The 20,445-nt window shown below is 47.4% G+C and overlaps 7 protein-coding genes across 7 annotated transcripts; 3 read left to right on the top strand and 4 right to left on the bottom strand.

Moving 5' to 3' along the window:
• Nucleotides 1–310: 310 nt before the first annotated feature.
• On the bottom strand, nt 311–1,334 carry asf1 (nucleosome assembly factor ASF1; the record flags this gene model as incomplete). The annotated part of the gene is made up of 4 exons (XM_057182625.1): nt 311–701; nt 768–1,076; nt 1,130–1,169; nt 1,226–1,334. 4 exons carry the CDS (start codon nt 1,332–1,334, stop codon nt 311–313), a joined length of 849 nt encoding a protein of 282 aa, XP_057044075.1.
• A 497-nt stretch (nt 1,335–1,831) lies between these two features.
• rna14 (cleavage polyadenylation factor subunit RNA14) lies at nt 1,832–5,118 on the top strand (the record flags this gene model as incomplete). The annotated part of the gene is made up of 5 exons (XM_057182624.1): nt 1,832–2,743; nt 2,827–3,258; nt 3,312–4,305; nt 4,355–5,050; nt 5,105–5,118. 5 exons carry the CDS (start codon nt 1,832–1,834, stop codon nt 5,116–5,118), a joined length of 3,048 nt encoding a protein of 1,015 aa, XP_057044074.1.
• A 464-nt stretch (nt 5,119–5,582) lies between these two features.
• Nucleotides 5,583–6,364, bottom strand: N7518_001695 (uncharacterized protein; the record flags this gene model as incomplete). Its single annotated transcript, XM_057182623.1, has 2 exons — nt 5,583–5,862; nt 5,913–6,364. 2 exons carry the CDS (start codon nt 6,362–6,364, stop codon nt 5,583–5,585), a joined length of 732 nt encoding a protein of 243 aa, XP_057044073.1.
• A 1,604-nt stretch (nt 6,365–7,968) lies between these two features.
• N7518_001694 (uncharacterized protein) lies at nt 7,969–8,358 on the top strand (the record flags this gene model as incomplete). The annotated part of the gene is made up of 1 exon (XM_057182622.1): nt 7,969–8,358. One exon carries the CDS (start codon nt 7,969–7,971, stop codon nt 8,356–8,358), a length of 390 nt encoding a protein of 129 aa, XP_057044072.1.
• A 774-nt stretch (nt 8,359–9,132) lies between these two features.
• N7518_001693 (uncharacterized protein) lies at nt 9,133–9,825 on the bottom strand (the record flags this gene model as incomplete). The annotated part of the gene is made up of 3 exons (XM_057182621.1): nt 9,133–9,350; nt 9,412–9,714; nt 9,810–9,825. The coding sequence occupies 3 exons, from the start codon at nt 9,823–9,825 to the stop codon at nt 9,133–9,135; spliced, it is 537 nt and encodes a 178-aa protein (XP_057044071.1).
• A 2,081-nt stretch (nt 9,826–11,906) lies between these two features.
• N7518_001692 (YchF/Obg family ATPase) lies at nt 11,907–13,519 on the bottom strand (the record flags this gene model as incomplete). Its single annotated transcript, XM_057182620.1, has 7 exons — nt 11,907–12,211; nt 12,262–12,517; nt 12,571–12,642; nt 12,695–12,837; nt 12,900–12,961; nt 13,015–13,175; nt 13,304–13,519. 7 exons carry the CDS (start codon nt 13,517–13,519, stop codon nt 11,907–11,909), a joined length of 1,215 nt encoding a protein of 404 aa, XP_057044070.1.
• Nucleotides 13,520–16,806: 3,287 nt separating this feature from the next.
• N7518_001691 (putative eukaryotic translation initiation factor eIF-2C4) lies at nt 16,807–20,344 on the top strand (the record flags this gene model as incomplete). The annotated part of the gene is made up of 6 exons (XM_057182619.1): nt 16,807–17,391; nt 17,448–17,573; nt 17,628–17,749; nt 17,805–18,016; nt 18,078–18,256; nt 18,314–20,344. 6 exons carry the CDS (start codon nt 16,807–16,809, stop codon nt 20,342–20,344), a joined length of 3,255 nt encoding a protein of 1,084 aa, XP_057044069.1.
• Nucleotides 20,345–20,445: the final 101 nt, after the last annotated feature.

Below are 20,445 nucleotides of genomic sequence, written 5' to 3'. Positions count from 1 at the left end.
CTACTCCGTACAATATAGCTAGTTAGGCATCTGGAAGTCGGTCTTATGTGATACAAATACGGCCCGGTAGTTGTGCCTATTATGGCATATTTAGAGGAAATGAATACCAACGGCTGACTGAATGCCAGTGGGATTAAATTATACCAATTCTATTTCATAGACCGATAGTCAATGCAATTCAGGATAATAACATGGAAAATTAGTCCGAGGGTCGTAAACGTTGCGTTCTGGCTGTCGTTAAATAACATTCAAAAAAGGAAGAGTTTAAAAGCAAAAAAACCACTCCTGCGAGCCGGTAGCACACCATGATCTAGTGTACCATGAGCTCGGGCTGAGGCTGGTGAGTTGGCTTGGCAGCATCGTCCTTGTGTTCTGCGTCGTCGCCCATCTCGACATCCTCATCAGCATCGCCACCCTCTTCCTCGTCGAGCTCATCCTCATCGTCGTCACTCTCCGCCTCAAGATCTTCACTCTCGGCATCGGAGATCTCTTCTTCATCATCCTCTTTGCCAGCGGGGGCCTCGGCGCCTTCCATCTCATGGTCTTCGCCCTCGGCGGGCTTGTTGGAGTCCTCGAGCTCCTTGAGGAGCGCAGCCTCGAGCTCACGCTCCTCGGCACCGTAAGCTCCACTGTCATCGTCGAGACCATCGGCCTCGGGCTGGTCAGGCGGATACTCAGCAGGGGCAGAGTCATCGGAATCCCTAAGAAAAAAAAAGTCAGTAAAAGCCGCACTAGGTATGTAAATAAACGAAACAAGGGGTTCTCACCATTTGATGGCGAAGCGGGTCACACGGGGCTTTTCAGCGAGGACATTGCGACGAATGCGCTCAATAACGGGTTTCGCAGGAGGCTCGGCTGCCAGCTCCTCGCTGTCGTACTCGTTGTTCACATAGTAGCCAACCCGGACAAACTCTCGGCCGTCGTAGCTGCAGGTGAGCAGGATGACAGTGACTCCGAGCATCTCGGAAGTAGGAATGCGCTTGACATCAGGTGCGTCGGCCTCGAAGATGAACTTGTTCACTCCGACAGGGATGGGTCCAACGAGGAGGGAGTCGAGTTCCTGGTCATACTCGGCGCTGTGATAGTTAGACTTTGTGGCATTGGTAGGAAGGAGGGAGGGTGGACGTACGAAGTGGCGGATCCGACGTAGGTGAGTTTCCATTCCAAATCTGAAAGAATGTTAGAAGAGTGGTCTGAGGAGATGGGGAAATAAGCCAATGCTCACCCTTCTGGAGCTGCTCAAGGCACTCGAAGGTAATTTCGAATTGGTACGAGGCGGTGAAAGGAGCCGGGTTGTTGAGGTTTTTCACTCCAAGGAGTGAGACGACGGACATTGTGATAAGATATGAGTGTATGTACGTGGGATTAAAGAGTAGAGGCAAGAGTAGAAGAATGTATGAACAGAGGTGGAAAGAAGAAGAAGATAGAGAAAATAAGAGAAAACAACAGGTCCACAAGAATGCAGTTTACTCTCAACCCCTCTAGCTCAATGCGAGGAGCCCATCGATCGACGCGCCTTTCGCGTCCCTCGCATTATCCTCACCGCCCGCACGTGACCCTAATTTCACTACCCGGGCAACTTGCATCACAGCCCATCGCAGCTTTGCACTCTCTCACTCTTGGCTATTATTTGCTTCACATTGCGGCTGAGGGTTATCTTGTCAACAGTGGCTGTGATCCACCTTAACCCTTGACCTTCGGAGCATTGGTCTTTATTTTAATTCATCCTGATACCACACCGCGCAAACCCTGCTTCGGCCTGCGCCGTGACTTTCGCGGTTGCTAACTTTGCTTCGACCTCGCTCTTATCGCATTGATCATCCATCCCATCATGGCGGACGATGAAGCTGAAGCTGCCTTCTTCCAAGCTCAAGCCTTGAATCCCGATTCCCAATCCCCCACTAAGGAGCAGGAAGGTGATAACTCAGACGCAGAATCAGATGACTACGACCCCTCACTGGCATTGGGGGATCACTACTCCGTCTCCCTTCCCGAGTCCAAGCAGCCTGGTGCCGGCCCCACTGATGCGGCTCCCTCAGATGAGCCCGAAGATCCCATTCCCAACCCGACCGTCGCCCCAGACGCAGATGTCGCCTCAGAAGTAGACGCAGACGCTGGCCAGACCAGTGACTCCCCCGACCCTTCTCAGAACCCCTCACGTGCTGAGTCGTCGACCCCCGTGCCAGCATCTACTGCTGAGCCACAGTCCAAGACCCGAATAATTGGCGGATTTGAGGTTGATGATGACGAGGATGATGAGGGTGACGCGGAGTATGAGCCGCCGGCTGTACTTGGGGGTGAAGATGTCAATGCTATGCCTGTGACCATGTCTGAAGATCCCAGTTCAGGAAATGCAATGCAAAACACTTCCCCTGATGTATCATCACACCATGCTGAGCAGGCACCTGCCAGTGGACCAGATGTTGCCAATAGTTCTTATTCTCCTGATCCTGTTCATAATATTGATCCCTCTTCTGTTCCTGGCCAATCGCACTGGGCTGCGCAAGACCTGCAATCCGCAACCATGCAGAACAGTACTGTTCCTACTTCTGTACCTGAGTCTCCAGCCTCAAAGGGTCGTCTGGCCCATGACCGTGTCGGCATGCTGGAAGACCGGATTCGAGAGGATCCCCGAGGTGATATCCCTGCTTGGTTGGAGTTAATTTCCGAGCACAGAAGCCGCAGCAGACTAGACAGCGCACGTGACACCTATGAGCGGTTCTTGAAGTTGTTCCCCATGGCGGTAAGCTTACCTTTTCTCCCTTTCTTTGTGCTTTCATTTTCACCCTCGGCAAGATACAAGATTGCTTATGGGATGTATCACAGGCCGACCAATGGGTTGCTTATGCCAGCATGGAGTCTGAGCTCAATGAATTCTTCCGCTTAGAGCAGATCTTCAACCGAACGCTCCTTACAACCCCCAGCGTTCAGCTCTGGTCTGTCTACCTTGATTACATTCGTCGTCGTAATCCTTTGACAACAGATGCCTCTGGCGAGGCAAGGAAGACCATTTCATCGGCATATGATATGGCCATTCAATATGTTGGGATGGACAAGGATTCCGGAAACATATGGGCAGACTACATTGAGTTCATCCGTTCTGGGCCAGGCATCGTTGGTGGATCTGGATGGCAGGATCAACAAAAGATGGACCTACTGCGAAAGGCCTACCAACGAGCCATTGGCGTGCCGACCCAAGCTGTCAATACTCTCTGGAAGGAGTATGATCAATTCGAGATGAATCTAAACAAGCTCACGGTAAGCTGGACAGTACTCGAGTTCAACTGGCTTATATTGACCTTTTCTATCAGGGACGCAAATTCCTTCAAGAACATTCACCGTCATACATGACTGCGCGTAGCTCATACACCGAATTGCAAAACATCACTCGTGACTTGATTCGCACTTCGCTTCCACCGCTGCCTCCCCTTCCGGGGTCTGAAGGCGACGTTGAATTCTCAGCACAAGCAGATATCTGGAAGCGCTGGCTCGCATGGGAAAAAGAAGATCCTCTGGTACTGAAAGAAGAAGACCCTGCTGCTTACAAGTCACGCGTAGTGTACTTCTACAAACAGGCACTCATGGCACTGGCCTTCTTGCCCGAGATGTGGTTTGATGCAGCCGAGTTCTGCTTCTTGAACGACATCGAGGACGCAGGCACGGAGTTCTTGAAGAATGGCATTGATGCAAACCCAGAGAGTTGTTTGCTGACATTCAAACGCGCGGATCGACTGGAGGTTACCTCGGATGCGGAACAGGATTCCGCCAAGCGTGCTGCCAAGGTCCGGGAACCGTACGACAAATTGCTTGATGCTCTTTACGAGTTGATCAATAAAGCTCGCAACCAGGAAACCCAGGACGTCGCACGCATCGAGGCATATTTTGCTCCACAAAATGTGGAAAGCCAACCTCAAAATGAGGACGATGATGATCCTGAAGCTAAAGAAAGAGAAGCCGCCAAGACGGCACAGATTGATGCGGTCCGGAAAGCCCATTCCGTTCAGATCAACATTATCTCCAAGACTGTCTCCTTCGCATGGATTTCACTCATGCGTTCGATGCGTCGAATTCAAGGTAAGGGAAAACCGGGAGAACTGGCTGGCTCTCGCCAAATCTTTGCCGAAGCCCGGAAACGAGGTCGGATTACTAGCGATGTTTACATCGCGAGTGCTCTGATGGAGTACCATTGCTACAAAGACCCTGCAGCCACCAAGATCTTCGAGAGGGGTGCAAAATTATTCCCGGAGGATGAGCACTTTGCGCTCGAATACTTGAGGCATCTGCTCGACATTAATGATACCATCAGTAAGTTGACATCCCGTGTTTATAAAAGACCTACTAACCACTGCAAAAGATGCCAGAGCCGTGTTCGAAACAACCGTCAGAAAATTGACATCCAACCCGGAGAATGTGCACAAGGCTAAGCCCATCTTTTCCTTCCTCCACGAGTATGAATCTCGCTACGGTGACCTCACCCAAGTTATCAACTTAGAGAACCGCATGCGCGAACTATACCCGGAGGATCCTGTCCTGGAACAATTCGCCAATCGCTACTCCAACTCCAACTTTGACCCTACGTCGGTGCAACTCATTTTGTCCCCATCCCAGACAAGGCAAAAGACCAATATGGCAGGAATCTCCGCGGAATATCACGGTTCTCCCATGGCCAGATACATGGATACCTCTCTCAATTCGCCTAAGAGACCATATCCTACTGATGAATATGATGAAGACTCAGGTCGTCCACGAAAGTTTGTTCGCGCTGAGTCACCAATGAAGAGCGCGCAAGCTCGGCGCCTCGACCAGCCGAAACGAGTACAACAGTTGAACGGCCAGAGCACCTCGTACAGACCCCAAGGGTCTCCAGCTCCTCTTCCTCGTGAAGTGGTGAATCTCTTAAGCATCCTGCCTTCTGCGGCAACATACAATATCACCCGCCTTTCTCCCGAGAAAATGATAGACCTTCTTCGCCACGTTGATATTCCTTCCGACATTTCACAAATACAGATACCGCAAGCTGCGCACGGTGGAGGCCAAAATCCCTACTCCGGTAAGTCTATCATCTGTCTCTCCCATAATGACATTCTCACTCATATATCCCCAGGTGGTTACCGTTGAGTCCGCGATTGCTCGTTTCTCTCTGGGGACCACCATCGTTCCACTTGCAGTGTAAAACCCTTTGCTCTCTGCTTTTGCAATTTCATTTCCCCGGCGCGCAAAATATCCCGATTTGTCTTTGAGAACTCGATGGCCCAGCTTTTTTTTTCGTGGGGGTCATTTCATGAAACATGGTCGGAGCATACGCGGTTGTTTAGAGCCCAGCCCCCTTTGCATCTTCCATCGGCGTTGATCTATCTGGCATTTATCTCTTTCTTTTTTTTACATAGGGCCACAGGTCACCAATTCTGCTTGCTAGTTGGTCCCACCCAACCATGCTTTGTACAGACTCGAATAAGCAGATAATCTCACGAATAAATTAAGCAAGCACCATGCACTCAATTTGTAGACTGTTTGACTATCTAGAGAATTGGTTCAAGACCCTTCCGTCCATTTGGCCTGAACACTTGTCTGGCTGCCTCTCCTCACCACTTCCAGCCATTTGGCCCAGATTTGACATCATCCGCCAAGGCGGGAAGGTCCTCATCGTCACTGGGGGGCGCCAGGACTAGGAAAACATCACGAAGTAGTCGTCTCTCCATCCTTGGGGGGATGGGAAAGCCCGGCCGAAACCGGAGATTTTGCTGCGTGTTATTAGCTTGGGATTGTAAGAGATAGAGTAGAACATACACATTATCATTGGAGTCGACGATGATTTTTGTTGGGGTCTGAAAGATTGGCTGGTACTTGAAGCTTAGAACCTGGCTAATTCTAGTTAGCAATAATTATATGAGAATCAAGCCCGAGTAACAAACTTATAGGCCTTCTTGAAGTTTTTCCGAATTTTCTGTCGTTTGGTGGACGGATACATCCAGAACTGCTCAATATCAAGAGAATCTCCTGTGACTTTTTCCCATACAAGGTATATGATATACCCGCCAGGGACAAGGTCCATCTTGTCTTGCTTGCCGATTTCATACCCAAGGAGTCTGGGGGTAGCAGTGCAGCCATTCTCTGTAAAACGCTTCAGAGCACCCAGCTCTGGGTGGTTGCGTGGCCCGCAGGCCTGTTTCTTGCGGACCGTCCAGTTTTCATTTTCAGTGTCGATCAGAGGAATCTGTTTGTAGATACGCATAAATGCGAGCTTCTTCTCATTCCCAGCACCGACAAGACGACAAGAATATTTTCCAGCGGTGTATGCCGGGCCCATTCCAATGGCGAAATCCTGTTGGGTAATCGGGGTTGGTTCCTCGCTTAGCTTTTCCATGATTAGCCATTTGCGAGTGGGATAGAGAGTAGCGTATTTTTCATTCGAAGGGTCAGGGGCAGTGTGTAGTGATCTCTTCATCAATCATCTTGGGAAGAAATAAACGAGGATCCATTTCGGACATAGTAGGCGTGAAAGGGGAGGATGGTATCAGAGGCTAAGAGAAGAGAGAGCAATTGCTGACTTAGGAAAATAAGAAGAAGGAGAGGAGCAATTATACTGGTAGTCCTAGCAAAAATATCATGTGATGTCAACATCCTATACAATAACCCATGCGATAGTCACACTGACGTATGTATCACAGGGTGTGGCTGCACGGTTCCAGGGTTCTAGTTACCGGGTATACCTACATACATCTGTAATTAATATATTCGACCTACCTCTATACTGCATATCTAAGACTAAGACACACAATGGTCGTTTAGGTGTAGAAAGGGTTGTCTGTGTGCTTTTTTATCTTCGTTCCTATGGCTTTAAAGACCATTTTCAGAAATCAAAAGTGGAAACTTACAATCAGGCAACATGGGGCAACAAGAAAGAGGCTAAGTGCAGCCTAAGGCCCTTTTCATTTGCTTATACTATCCGCAGTTCATCCGGCTCTCCAAACGAAAACTAGCTACAGAATGCCGTCACGATCATAGGTACCACAGAACAGCTACACGTACATACATCTTAGACCGACGTGGCAAATAACCACAGAAGCAATGAGATGCCTAATGCAATTTTTTAAAATGAGTTCACTTGCATTCACTCAGTAGGGCAGACCTAAAGACATTTGGCCTGACGTATTGATAGATTATGAGGATAGCTACGAGATATAGCGATATATCTATTACCTAGAAGGCAATTGGTACCTTAAGATAGTCATTTCGATCTACAAGTTCCCACTGAAAACTAGAAAAATAAGTTTGAAATATAGCTGGAATAGACAAGATCAATGCTAAGGGTAGCCGTTCATTGGAGTTAGGCGGTTAACATCAGATGCTTCAATGCAATAGCAATCATGATGATCATTGCGCCAGTGAAGATTGTCAACGAGGCTATCAGTATTAGTTTAGTTTTCAACTGCAGATAAAACAGTTTATCCGGGCCGTGTAACAGTTGTAGTGTAGTACCTCGTCTAGGTGATTGACTCGGATATCACTATTCGTTTGTAGAATCATAGAGATGTAGTGACCATAATTAATTTACGTGGCCAATAATATGAGAAGCATCTTTGAGATACATCGGGCAACGTTCAGAAGGAATTGATCAAGTTTAGGAGTGCTGAGAGTGTCTATAAGTACCAGCTTTTCTCTCATCGTTTCTTTCCCTTCCACCTTACTTTTCCTCTCTAATTATTTCAATCCGACGAGCTTTTGTACCTTCCTTTCTTCAATTGCTTCCACATTTGGCAATTCGCGATCCCAGGGAACTCTTTCTTCACTTGCCCCATCATCTCTCAGATGTGAGTCTTACCCAAGAGCCTTTGACGTGAAGCTTAATGGTATCCTGACAAAAAGCCTTTTTATAGTCCGCAACCAGAACAGATCACACAATGCCAGGTACTCGAAAGGCGTCTTCCTCGCCTTCTTAAGGCTTCCAACAAGACCACAAGCTCCGCAATGCACAAAATCACCTGGACTGGCAAGCTGGCTCAATGGGAGAACTTCAGGGAAGATGTTAGCGCTAAAGTGCGCGAACCTTGGTCCCCGACCGTTATTGATCTTGCACTTGAATCTCGTGATCTCAAGCAGGAGCAAGTCTTGGTCGCCGATGAACTAGGCGTTCGTGGACGGTTCCAACAGGCTGTTGGGCAAGTCCTCGGAACAGTCTTTCAAGCAGAGCTCGTGAATATTCGCTTTGCAGATTTTAAGGCGGCTGGTGTTCCTTACTCCAAGACACCGGATGTGGCTATGGTGCCACGCGAGGGCTCAGCTAGCCTGAAAGCTCTGGGGGAGATCAAAGTCCCCTGGGTTGACGGACCACAAGCTGGTGAAGCGGACTGCGTGTGAAGCACGTGTGCGTTCTACAATCGGGCAGATCGCTGAATACATGATCGATAATCGGGTCCCATATGGGTTCCACTCGACATACAACGAGGTCATATTCTTGCGTTACGTCCAGAAAGACGGAGAATGGAGAATGGAAGTTTCGCCAGTCATCGGCAACAAATGGTCTGAAGTTTCAGTCAACGAATGTTTCTGGTACTTCTCATCGCTGGCAGTCGACGGGCACCCTATTGAAGACGACACCAACAAGAATGATCTGTTCCGTAATTATTGACTTCAGTCCTATTAGCCAATTCTTATTTTCCTTGCTTCTCCGCCTCTCTATACTTAGTATTCTAGTTGAAATGCACTCTTTTCCTTCAAATGACAGTTTGACCGTTAGAAGTAAATTTGCTGAAGATTCAACCAGTAATTCAAGTTGGTACCTCCTGACAAGATCACCTGATCTTTCCTACGTCGTCGATGCAATTTCCACACAATATGAAGACCTACGAGTCTTCGGCTACAGCCATCCCCACCCCCATGTATTCCGTGGGACTCGTCAAGCGGCAATGAGAGCCACGACTTCAGGAACATCCACGAGAAAGCCCAGTTTGATGTTTGATGCTGACCTACATGGACTTCCACAACATGGTAATGTTGATGTCCCTGTGGTAGGTTGGGCAGCAGGTGCTACGGGACCCTCTGCCTACGCTGTCTCTGGGGGCTACGGAGAGATGGTGTTCAGAGGGATGGGGAGAGGAAGAAGAGAAGAGAGTTGGGGGGAAGGGGTCCCTTTTATACCCCCAACCCACGTGCCTTCCTAAAGTGCGACACCCTCCATCGCACCTTCCCTGTCAATGTCAATGTCAATGTCACGGGGTTATCTTTGAGATTTCCATCACAGCACGCGAACGTAAAGCACTCTGGGAATTCCTCGCGCATTTCATCGGTGTCCACCTCAAACTCATCATAATTGTCAACATAAAGATCTTCGCCAGTAGGCTCATCTCCCCCTGTCATGGATTAGCTTGTTGAGAATACTGGAAATTCAATCTCCATTCTGGGCAGTCGTACTTGGATGATACCGACAGTTTTCCTCCGTATTAGATGTGACATCGAATTCCTTCTTACAATTGACACAAGACGCGTAGCGTGGTACCGGTCTCTTATTGTTGCCAGAGCTCTCTTCAGTATCGGAAACTATCGCCACCAGTCGACTCTCGGCTTCTTTGCGGGCTTCGTCGTTTTTCGCGCAGATGAATTTGAAAACCGCGCGTAGTGTCTGTTCGGACGCGTTGTTGATCGCGCGACCGAGAACGGTGGCCTCGAGCACTTCCTCGGTAATTGCATGATGGTTAGTCTTGTTGCTAGGGTTGGCTATTCAAGACTGCTGGTAATAATAACAAAAGTTGCAATGAACTAGTAAGAAAGAAGAAGAAAAAAAAAGAATGGGCCCGAGCCCGGGATCGAACCGGGGACCTCGCGCATTAATGCTTTGGGTGAACCCTAAGCGCGAATCATACCACTAGACCACCCGGGCTATTTATGGAAATTTTGTGGAAATTTGACAACTCAAGCCATTTTGTCGATGGACGCAGCTTTTCTGAATGTTCGCCATGTAATCCTCAGGCTTAATTGTGCAGACTTTACGACAATGGTAGGAATGTTCCCAAGCGATAGGATTCTCTTCGCCGCCACTCATTGCAATTGGGAAGCCTAAACAATGTCCCTAAATTCACTGAAGTTACTGAATACTTGGCCCATATTAAAGTACACGCATATGATATCAATCTGAAAATATATCATCTCCCAAAAAAGCTACTATTTAATCGCAGCGAGATTTCATTAAGAGAAGTGTCTTTGGAACTAAGCAATCGTCAAGGCACTGAAGCTCCTGCCTCCTCCGTCGGCTCTGAGATGGCAAATATTAACCCACGCTTGATAGAACTTCGCCCCCTCACCATCACGGGGCCTTCGCTGTCTCGAGCCATAGAGTATCATTGGTAAGCCACTGCCTTTAGTCTTGGCTGTCGTGTTGATACAATGAACATTTATTCATAGGGAAGCTATGATAATGCTATAGTATATAACACTGTCAAATTGAAATCCAGTTGTTATCCTCGTTCAACTCAAGATGGATTTTGTTAGACCTCACGGATGGGAAATTCTTGGTTCTGGTCATCCAGACATTATATCGACTCTTAGTCCACCCAACCCCTTGCAAATATCCCGGATCCATTCGCGATTACGATCATAAATACGTATTCTCTGTCACCCCTGAAGATTCGTACCAATACACGAATGATTGGCAGCGTCAAAGCACCGCCTAATTTCAGGTTGCCGACCACGAGGCATTACTCCAGCCATGCTAGAACCCTTTCTCGCACTTCGTTCGTTTCAGGAAATCGCCTGAATATTCCGTCAGTAAGAATGATTTCCTTAGGAACTAGTACAATGCCAAGATCTACAGCCCACGTCTAGTACGAGCTCATGCAATGCAACAGTACCCAATTTGAGTCTACCCAAAGGACTAGTAGTATTACGGTCCCCCTCAATTACCCCCACATGTCTTTTACTCTTATTTCTATCTTCCATCGCTCCTCCGCGATCCTACCTTCAAAACCTATCAATACAACCTCCATCGAACATTACAGAATGGTCCGTTTCTCCACCTCGCACCAACCTCTATTTTAATTCAGTAGGCTAACAAACTCCTCAGAACCAAACCTATAGTGCTGGACCCTGCCACGTCCATAACAGGATGCGATTGAGAAAACCATACCTGAAAGACAACCTCCCAACCCAGCTATGTCTTCTATGTAATCGGGCCTTCTGCATCGACCACGAGGGGAAGGAGGACGGTGTCTGTGAGATCAATCATGTCACATACTATCGTAACCATCCGGAGAAGCAGGAGTACTTGTAGCGGACGTATGAGGAGTGGAAGGAAGAAAGTGAGAAGATGAAGGCGTCGAGCATTCAGTGAGGTGATGTGATGGTGGGGAAAACAGAAAGTCCCTGGGCAGACATCCCACACATCGGTCTTCCATATAACCATGAATTTGACATAATCCTCGTCTCTCTGCTTCTTTGTAGGTATCTGGGAGCAGTATATCGCCAGTTCAGCCACAAGACAGGGCAACGTATTTTGATTATAGTAAGTCACTGTATTGATACTGATACAGGAATCTCGATAATCCGTTTCTAACCCTATTATAGACTAATGGATCTTCGCATTGGGTTTTGTACAGTGGTTACTAACATTTGCAGTTACGTGACGGCGCCAATGAGGCAAAACTAACCACATACAGTAATTCACAGATCCGCCGTTTACAGAATATATAATTTCTCCAATAAAGCCGAATTCGGCGCACTTGCTAATCCTATAGGGTCCAACATGCTGGAAAATTGAAGCCATTTTAACTTTCGAATCCATGGTATCTATCTAAATGCAGTTTAAAGCCAAGTAGTAGGACCAAGACCTTGCCCATGATAAAACAGCTCAATAGGAACAGTAAAGACCATATTTCCAGCGATAATAATAGGCAAATGACATTTCCGAACAGTCTCTACTTCTTCTTCGGCGGTGCAACATTGAACTGGAAATGTACAATATCGCCATCCTTGACGACATAAGTCTTGCCCTCCTGTCTGTACTTTCCAGCAGCCTTGATTGGCCCCATCGACTTCTCGCCGTTGCAGAGGTCATGGAAGTCCTGGTACGCCACGACTTCGGCCTTGATGAAACCGCGCTCAAAGTCGCCGTGGATAACACCAGCTGCTTGTGGAGCGAGTGTTCCCTGCTTGATCGGCCAGCAGCGGATCTCTTTCTCGCCGGCGGTAAAGTAATATTGCAGTCCGAGCTTAGTGAAGCCTGCCATGACTGTTAGTATTGGATACGTGAGGCAAATACTGGGGACATACCCTCGGTAGTGATCTTTCCCAAGCGGCTCTGGACCTTAATATCGGCCATGAAGGCGTCTAGCGCTGGCTTGTCATCCTTTAGGGACCACAGCTTCTCCTCAAACTCGACGGAGAAGGGGATGATATCACTGCCCTGGCCGCCGTGGGCCTTGACCCACTCCGCGATCTTGGGCAGGTACTTGCACTTCTGGCGGATGTAGTCCTTCATCGTAAGGTTGATGAGGTAGATTACCGGCTTGGTAGTGATGAGACGTAACTTAATATTGTCAGCATTGTCACTGATCTCGAGAGTATTAGAATTGGACAAACCTTCTCGTTGATCAACTCGATTTCCGGAGTCGTCCACTCTCCATCTCTAACAGGCTTATCCTGTTCCAAGAGCTACAAGGAGTTAGCAAACTACACATTTCTTCGAAGAGAAATCGTGACTTACCTCCTTGATTTTAGCAGTGGTCTCGTCGAACAGCGGCAGCATCTTGAATTTTCCTCCAGCCTTCCGCACAATTGCCTCTTCGGCAATCTTAGCTTTGGCGAGAATATCCAAATCCTTCTTACACAGCTCGCTCTGAATAGTATCTGCGCGCAGCACCATCAGCGTCTACTTCTCCTGCATCACCTGGACAGGGATAAATGCTTACCTAAGTCGCGGACAGGATCAACGGAGTCATCCACATGAAGAACCTCATCGTTATCGAATGCGCTGTGTAATAGTAAGTAGCCGCTTCGTTTCTCAAGTTCCCACCACGAACGCACCGGACAATGTGGTACATGCCATCCACGGCCTGAATATGACTCAAGAATGCATTTCCCAACCCGGCTCCCTCACTGGCTCCCTTGATCAACCCCGCAATGTCCGTAACCTGCAAATAGGCCGGGTACTTGCTGGGTGGGTTCCAGATCTTGCACAAGAAGTCCTATCTTCCATTAGCCAGGGGCTCATCGTACTTTAAGTGACCAAAAAGGGAAAGAGCCTCTCCCGGGAAGGGTAAGATCCATCACGTGGAAAAACGCACACAGAAATCGAGAAAAGGCAAAAACATACATATCTTGGATCGGGAACGATGCAACGGGCTTCATTTGGCTCGATGGTGCAGAATGGATAATTTTCTGCCGCAGCGTTCTGCTCCGTCATGAGGTTGAACAGCGAACTCTTGCCGACGTTTGGCAGGCCAACACAGCCCATCTTGAGGTTGGACTTGACGCGCCCGAAGGCGACGACATTGTTCGTCGGCGCTTCTACTGCTTTCTTTGGCGGCATAGTGTACTACAGTTATCACCGGGGTTTGAGGATAAGAAGGATGGAGGTGTTTGCCTACGACAGAGCAGTTGTGCGTGTAGAAAAGTTTTCATTGTGCCATTGGTCAGCTGTCACTGCATTCTCCACCATCGTAAGTTATACTCAGTTTGCTGTATTAGGTGTTTCTACAAAGAAGATTACATATCGGCTTTTTTGTCTTATCTTAAGATCTAGAAACCCACTTGGATATGTTAGGTCGCTATAAAATAACGAACATTGTAAATATCTTCTACACATTGAAGTGCTTTGTGCCTGTACAAAAAAGCCGCCACTCCCCAATTTATCAGGACAATGGTACGGAGTTCTCGGTCCAACGCTTCCAAACGCCGAAGTGGGGTTTTGGGTTTCACGGGTCGAACGCAAAAACTAGTCTAATGCAAAATGTACCTTTTCTATGGGATACACATACAAAAGGTACCTAATCATTTGTTCTCAAATAGACTTTATAGTGATATAGAAATCAAGTCGAAATAAAGCGTGGTCTAGAAGAAAGATTTAAGAAATTTGCACTATACACTTCTACTAGACAGAAGTTGACAGCTAGAGGGACCCGATTGGAGGGTTGTACCTTCAGTCCGTTTGTATTCTGACTAGCGGTTGGTTGTCTAGCCCTATCTCGGGTAGGCACAGCTCATTTTGCAGTCGCCTCAGTAATGATGTTTGATATCATCTGTTAACCTGGATTAATCCAAACCTACTGCGTTTGCTAGCTATCCTCTTTTCCAGCCTCGGCTGCACCGCGCCCAAAAACACGAAATAAAACAAACTAATTGGGCGAGTATTTCGAGCACATCCTCTTGATCCAGTATATATATCCCTGACTGAGACGGACTGATGTTTTTGGCAGCTACATATAATGGCGACTTCACCTTACGACACCACGCAATACAACTCGGAACAATTTGTCGAATGTGATAAGATCCTGTCCGACCTGTCCGACAGCTAGAACAAGGAAGTGTGCCTTATCCAATACCAAGCGGAGAATGAATGGCTCTTAGCGAAGGAATGCCACCAAGAGACCGGCTATCAAGCGATATGTAGACTACCATGTCCACAACTGTATGTATCCTTGTGTCTATATAGAATGCACCACCTCATGAAAGTAAGCCTAGAGTCCTAGTAAGGGTGGTTGTGACCTTGTAGCCTTGTTATGGTTCCTCCATGGCCATGATTGTGATGGATTCTAGTAGCGTGGGAAGGGATGTTATGATGAGTCGCCAGGTCCGTGGAGAACTCGTATACTTCGTCTATGTAATAATTGTGGTCGAGTAATATTATTCTAAAGAAATTCAGATTGAATAACCTTTGTATTGCGACCATGTAGTTATCAAGAGATTTATTGACGAATGTTTGTATTAGACCAGTGCAGCCTAGCTTCTGTTAGAAGAGTGCGGCAGAAATGGGGTAAGTTCTTTTTAATTTTGAGCTTTGAATAGCGGTTTTGGGATGTTAACCAAAGGTATGAGACGTCTAAGTATTAGGGTTCTTGATATTGCTTGCCAAACCCTAGTACCTTATCGTCACGTAGCGCGGGCTTTGACAGCATTTATGATTTTTTCTTTTTGATCGATTTCTATGTCTTTTTAACTGTAAGTGCGTGATGTCTTTTTTGACATATCAGCCAGAAGTGCGAGGTATCGAAATACTAGGGTACTCAATATTGGTAGATAAACCCTAGTACAAACAAGTACCTTATCGTTAAGTAGCGCGGGCTTTGACAGCAGTTGTGATTCTTTCTTTATTCTTTCTTTCTGATTGAAATATCCTTTTTCAACTTTTAAGAACGAGATATCTTTTGGGTATTGACCTACTGCCTGAAATTCAAGTATCGCCTTCCTAATTGGGCTAGGCACTTTCAACTTTTTACACCGCTTTTATATCAAACTCCTCATGAAAGGAGCAAGACAGCAGATACCTATAATTTGTATGCAAATCCCTAATTAAAATAAGTCACTCCTGTCATATCTTGCTTTATAATCAACCTCTTCATCGTCAAGGGGTTAAATCCCATAGGAATGAGGTAGAATATACGTTTTTTTCTGATCAAAATGCGTCTCATTTTACTATGTAAACCAGCAATAAGCAGAATCTATGGCAGAAAAACTCTATTGTGGTAGATACTATGGCAGTATTCTTGGTCGCAACTAATTAGGAAGGCGGTATCAAAGATTCAGAGAGGAGGGTGGTCTAATCTATGGGTGTATCAACACTTTATAACTGAATGAAAGTGCGAGATATCTGAGCACTAGGTACTTAATCTTGTTAGATAAACCCTAGTATAAATAAGTACCTTATCGTCATACAGTGCAGACTTCAACCGTAGTTCTATTTCTAACTAGAAGTGCGAAATATCTAAGCACTAGATACCTCATCTTGTTACGCAAACCCTAGTATAAGCAAGTACCATATTATCATTTAGCACGGACTTTAACCGCAGTTCTATTTTTAACTAGAAGTGCGAGATATCTGAGTCTTGGATATCTTATTTTGTTAGGCAAACACTAGTATAAACAATTACCTTATCGTCATGTAGCGCGGACTTTGGCTGCATTTGTGATTGTGAATGATATTATACTATATTAGGCATCTATATGGCTTGCTCCTACCATTGAACAGGTTATACATATAATTTCCGGTCAAAAAGGCAACCGCTATACAATATCAATTCATACCTTAAAGGGAATACATCTGCTCTTTATGCTTGCCCTAACCTTTCTATAAAACCACCCCTTCGCCGATTTCTACTTTCTTTCTTCTTCTTCCTTCTCCATCACTCTTCTTTACTTCGTCTTTAGCAGCTTGGATTCCTGCCATCATCTGCATACTTCCAAGGTAGGTTTGCCCCTTTAACGTTAAACGTATTAACGCATTTCTCTTCCTGTGAGCCCCTGTTAACGCTGAACGCAGTTCTCTCCCAGTGATCCCACGAATCCTCCTTTTCAATTTCTCTTCTTCTTGCTCCCCTCCATATTCTCTTTTCCCTCATTTCCAATCATCATCCTTGGCTCACTGCAATCCTTGACTTTGTAAGTCATCATCCTTTTCACACTCTGGCCTCTCCTACACTGTATCCAAGTGGAATGAAAGCGACTGGTTTCTACTTCACTTGACATCGCTGAGCAGTACCACCTCACTTTGATCTATCCATCTTACTTGGTCGCTTTGCATCTGTGATCCATTGCAGGCAATTTCAGACGTGAACTAGAACAGCGACTAACAAAGGTTGATTAATAGGAGCAACGTCCATCATGGCTCCGAAAAAGGCCATGAAGCCACCCTCGAAAGAGGACAACGAGGAGCAGAGGTCTCGTTCCGGGCACCGCCCTCCTACTACTGCTGCTATGAATACGTCTTCAAAGCCTCCTTCCTCCTCTTCATCCTCCCGCCAAACTAGGGGTCTTCCTCTGCGCCTTTCTACCCCTGCGGCAAAGCCTCTGGATCCGCGCCAGATCCAAGAGCTGCGTGACCACAAGGCCAAATTGGAAGATGACGCACGGCGCAAGAAAGAAGAAGAAAGCACTGCTTGGATGCGTCGAACCAACTATGACCCTGATACGGGCGAGTACAAACGGCCCAAGAGCACTGGTTCCAGTAGCAGTGACTCTCCCATCCGTCGAGTCCAGACCCCTCCAGAATTCCCGGAAAACTGGACCTCGGAAGAAAGGGCAAACTACGTCCGTCTTGCAAGAGAAGGCGTGAAAGTGGCTGTTTTTGAACAACACAGACTGGACCTTGAGAAGGTTGAGCACCACGAAGATTACATGACGGTTGTCTGGGATGGCTGCAAGAACATTGACATTCCTTGGCATCGATTCAAAATCATGCCTGCTTCTGTAAGTCATTCTCAATAGCTCTGTGGATGATGAATTTTACTAACCTGTTTGTCTAGTCTGCACCGGAGGAGACTCAAATCCAGCGTCGTATTGGTTACAACACTTCCGGCAAAGAGATTGAGGTTATGATGAACGCGTACCCGATCACTTCTTTCCCGGACAAGGCCGTCTACCAGTACGAGGTGAGTGTTTTTCCCCCCTCCATTTAGTGCCATTCTTTGCTCATCAATTTTTAGATCAATGTTCTCCACGGAGACCAGAACGAGACCGACAGACGGATCCTGAGAAAATGCTGGAACAGTGAGACTCGAAAGGCACACATCCCTGATGGTATCTGGGATGGTGGAAGAATCTGCTGGTAAGTGCAATGTATTTTGGATTGCTGTTTATATATTTTCTAACCTGTGTTGCAGGTCACTGCGCAACTTCGATGACTGGAATGAGATTATCGACTTCAGGAGTGAATTTACCCGGGACGTCAAGACTCTTTCTAAGATTGATCAGTACAAGACGAGTCCTACTTTCAGAATGTCCGTCATGCAAAAGAGGAAGATCAATCTGTCAGTGATCAACTCCTGGTTGCAGAATCGCCATGATCTGGATCAACTCGTGATTGAATCTCTGAGTAAGTGCTCCCTTATTCCGCATATTCCTCTGTTTATGATTCATCAAGCTGATAATGATAGGCTTCCTTGATCATTTGCTCCGTGAATGGCCCACCAAACAGTTCGCCGCAATCAAGCGGGCCTTCTTCTTCGATAAGCTTGGAGACGACGAGGAGCTGAAGCAGGAGTTTTACCAGCCGCTCGCCAACATGGGTGCTTCCGTTTACCGAGGAATCTATCAGGCAATTAAGCCAACTCCTGTAAGACTCACTCCATTGATTCAAATCCAAGATTGGTATACTAACATTTACTTATAGCAAGGTCTGATCCTCAATGTTGATGTCGCTCACTGCGTCTTCTTTTCTCGTATTAGTCTTATGGGATACATGATGAATGTGAACGGGTGGAACGACAAGTCGACCCTGGTCAGAAACCTACAGTCAACCCGCGATGAATTTGGTGGTACGAAGGAATCGAGGTACTTCGCACAGGTGAACAAGAGAATTCAAGGTCTTCGAGTGGCACCCAACTACGAGGGTTGTCCTTTCAAGATGAAAAGCTTCATTGTCAAGGGCCTGATTCACGCAAAGCCCAATGAGTTTTACATTAGCTATCACGACAAGGCTACTGGGACGTCTACTCGGATGCATCTTCAAGATTACTTCATGAAACGGTACAACATCCGCCTCGAATATCCCAATATGCTCTTGGTCGAGATGGTGAAGGAAGACGTTCATTACCCAGCCGAATTCCTGGTCATCAAAGGCCTTCAGAGATACCGCTACAAACTTACCGATATGCAGGCGGCGCAAATGATCCAATGGTGTGCAACCAGGCCTCCGAAGCGTTTGGCCAATGCTCGCCAGTCCAAGGAACTTCTCCAGCACAAGGAGGACCCGATTCTGAAGCTTTACGGTATGAAGATCAGTGACCACATGATCAAGACAAAGGCCCGCCTGCTTCCGAGTCCTGAGATTCAGTTTGGGGGCAACCGCAAGCACAACCCGCAGCATGCGGGAAGTTGGGATCTCCGCGGTAAGAAGTTTTACAAACCCAATGAAAAGGCCCTCCAGGCTTGGGGTGTTGGCTTCTTTTCCGGACATCGAAAGTCAATCAGCCATGACCAGACCCTCAACTGGGTCGACCAGTTTGTCAAGATGTACAAGAGCATGGGTGGTGATGTGACTGGCCGACCGGTTGTCAAAGGATTGAGCGAAGACGTTGGCATGAGTGTCAAAAAGCTGTACGATGCGATCGCAGCGCAGAACAAGAGCGAGCCACAGCTCATGGTCTTCATCGTTCCCGACAAGGACTCCTGGGTCTATCTTCGTCTCAAGAAGTCTTCCGACTGCCGGTACGGCACCCCCTCTCAAGTGCTTCAATCTGCACACTGCATCAGCAATAGACCTCAATACCACGCGAATGTTCTCATGAAGGTGAATGCAAAGCTTGGTGGAGTCACTGCTCGGGCTGTCCCCAAGTCAAAGAGTCAGGGTCTACGCCCAGGCTCCATGATCATTGGTGCAGACGTCACTCATCCAATGATGGGTGTGTGGACCCCGTCATTGGCAGCTATGTCGGTTTCGGCAAACTCTACTGCAACTCGCTACATGGGTGGATGCGAGACCAATGGAGATCGAGTTGAGGTTATCCGGGACAAAGTGATCGAGTACATCCTGCACCCCATGGTTGCTGAGTGGAAAGCGACTGTTGGGGGCGGCAAGGCTCCTGAGTATGTCTACTATTTCCGTGACGGTGTGTCTGCGTCCGAATACCGGAGAATTCTTTCAGAGGAGGTCCCTGCAATCCGCTTTGCGATTGCACATGCATGTGGTCAGCCAGTCTGGGCAGGCAAGATGTGTGTTGTGGTTGCCAACAAGCGCCACCATCTTCGAGCGTTCCCTGACCCCAAGAATCGCGCAGCCGCAGACTCCCACGGAGCCCCCTTGCCGGGCACTCTTATTGATCGGGATGTGACTAGCCCACATGACTGGGACTTCCTGCTTTACACGCACATTGCTCTGCAAGGAACTCCCCGCCCAGTCCATTACCATGTCCTGTTGGATGAGATGGGTCTCAAGCCCAATGACCTTGAGGGTATGATCAATGATCATTGCTACCAGTACATCCGCTCGACAACCTCTGTGTCTGTACACCCGGCAATCTACTATGCCCACTTGATTTCAGTTCGTGCTCGCCACCACGAGGATGTTCCTATTACCTCTGGCCCCCAGAGTGGCCCGGAGGTGAAAATGACAAACCCGAAGCCCAAGGGACCCCGAGCCAAGAGATTGCTTCCCATTGAAGGCACCTTAAACAGGCTGGCCCTGGGTATGTGGTACATCTAATTCAACTTGCCACATTTCTATGGTTGGGAACGAGATTCACTCTTGTCCGCCATCCCCGAGACATCTCATGACTCGGCTTTCTCTATCTGCGAACTGATTTC

Source organism: Penicillium psychrosexuale (genome assembly GCF_028828465.1).
Source record: "Penicillium psychrosexuale strain IBT 29551 chromosome Unknown utg000002l, whole genome shotgun sequence".
Classification (NCBI taxonomy): domain Eukaryota; kingdom Fungi; phylum Ascomycota; class Eurotiomycetes; order Eurotiales; family Aspergillaceae; genus Penicillium; species Penicillium psychrosexuale.
The sequence above is the reverse complement of the archived record's forward strand: the minus strand, read 5'-3'. Positions and strand labels throughout refer to the sequence as shown.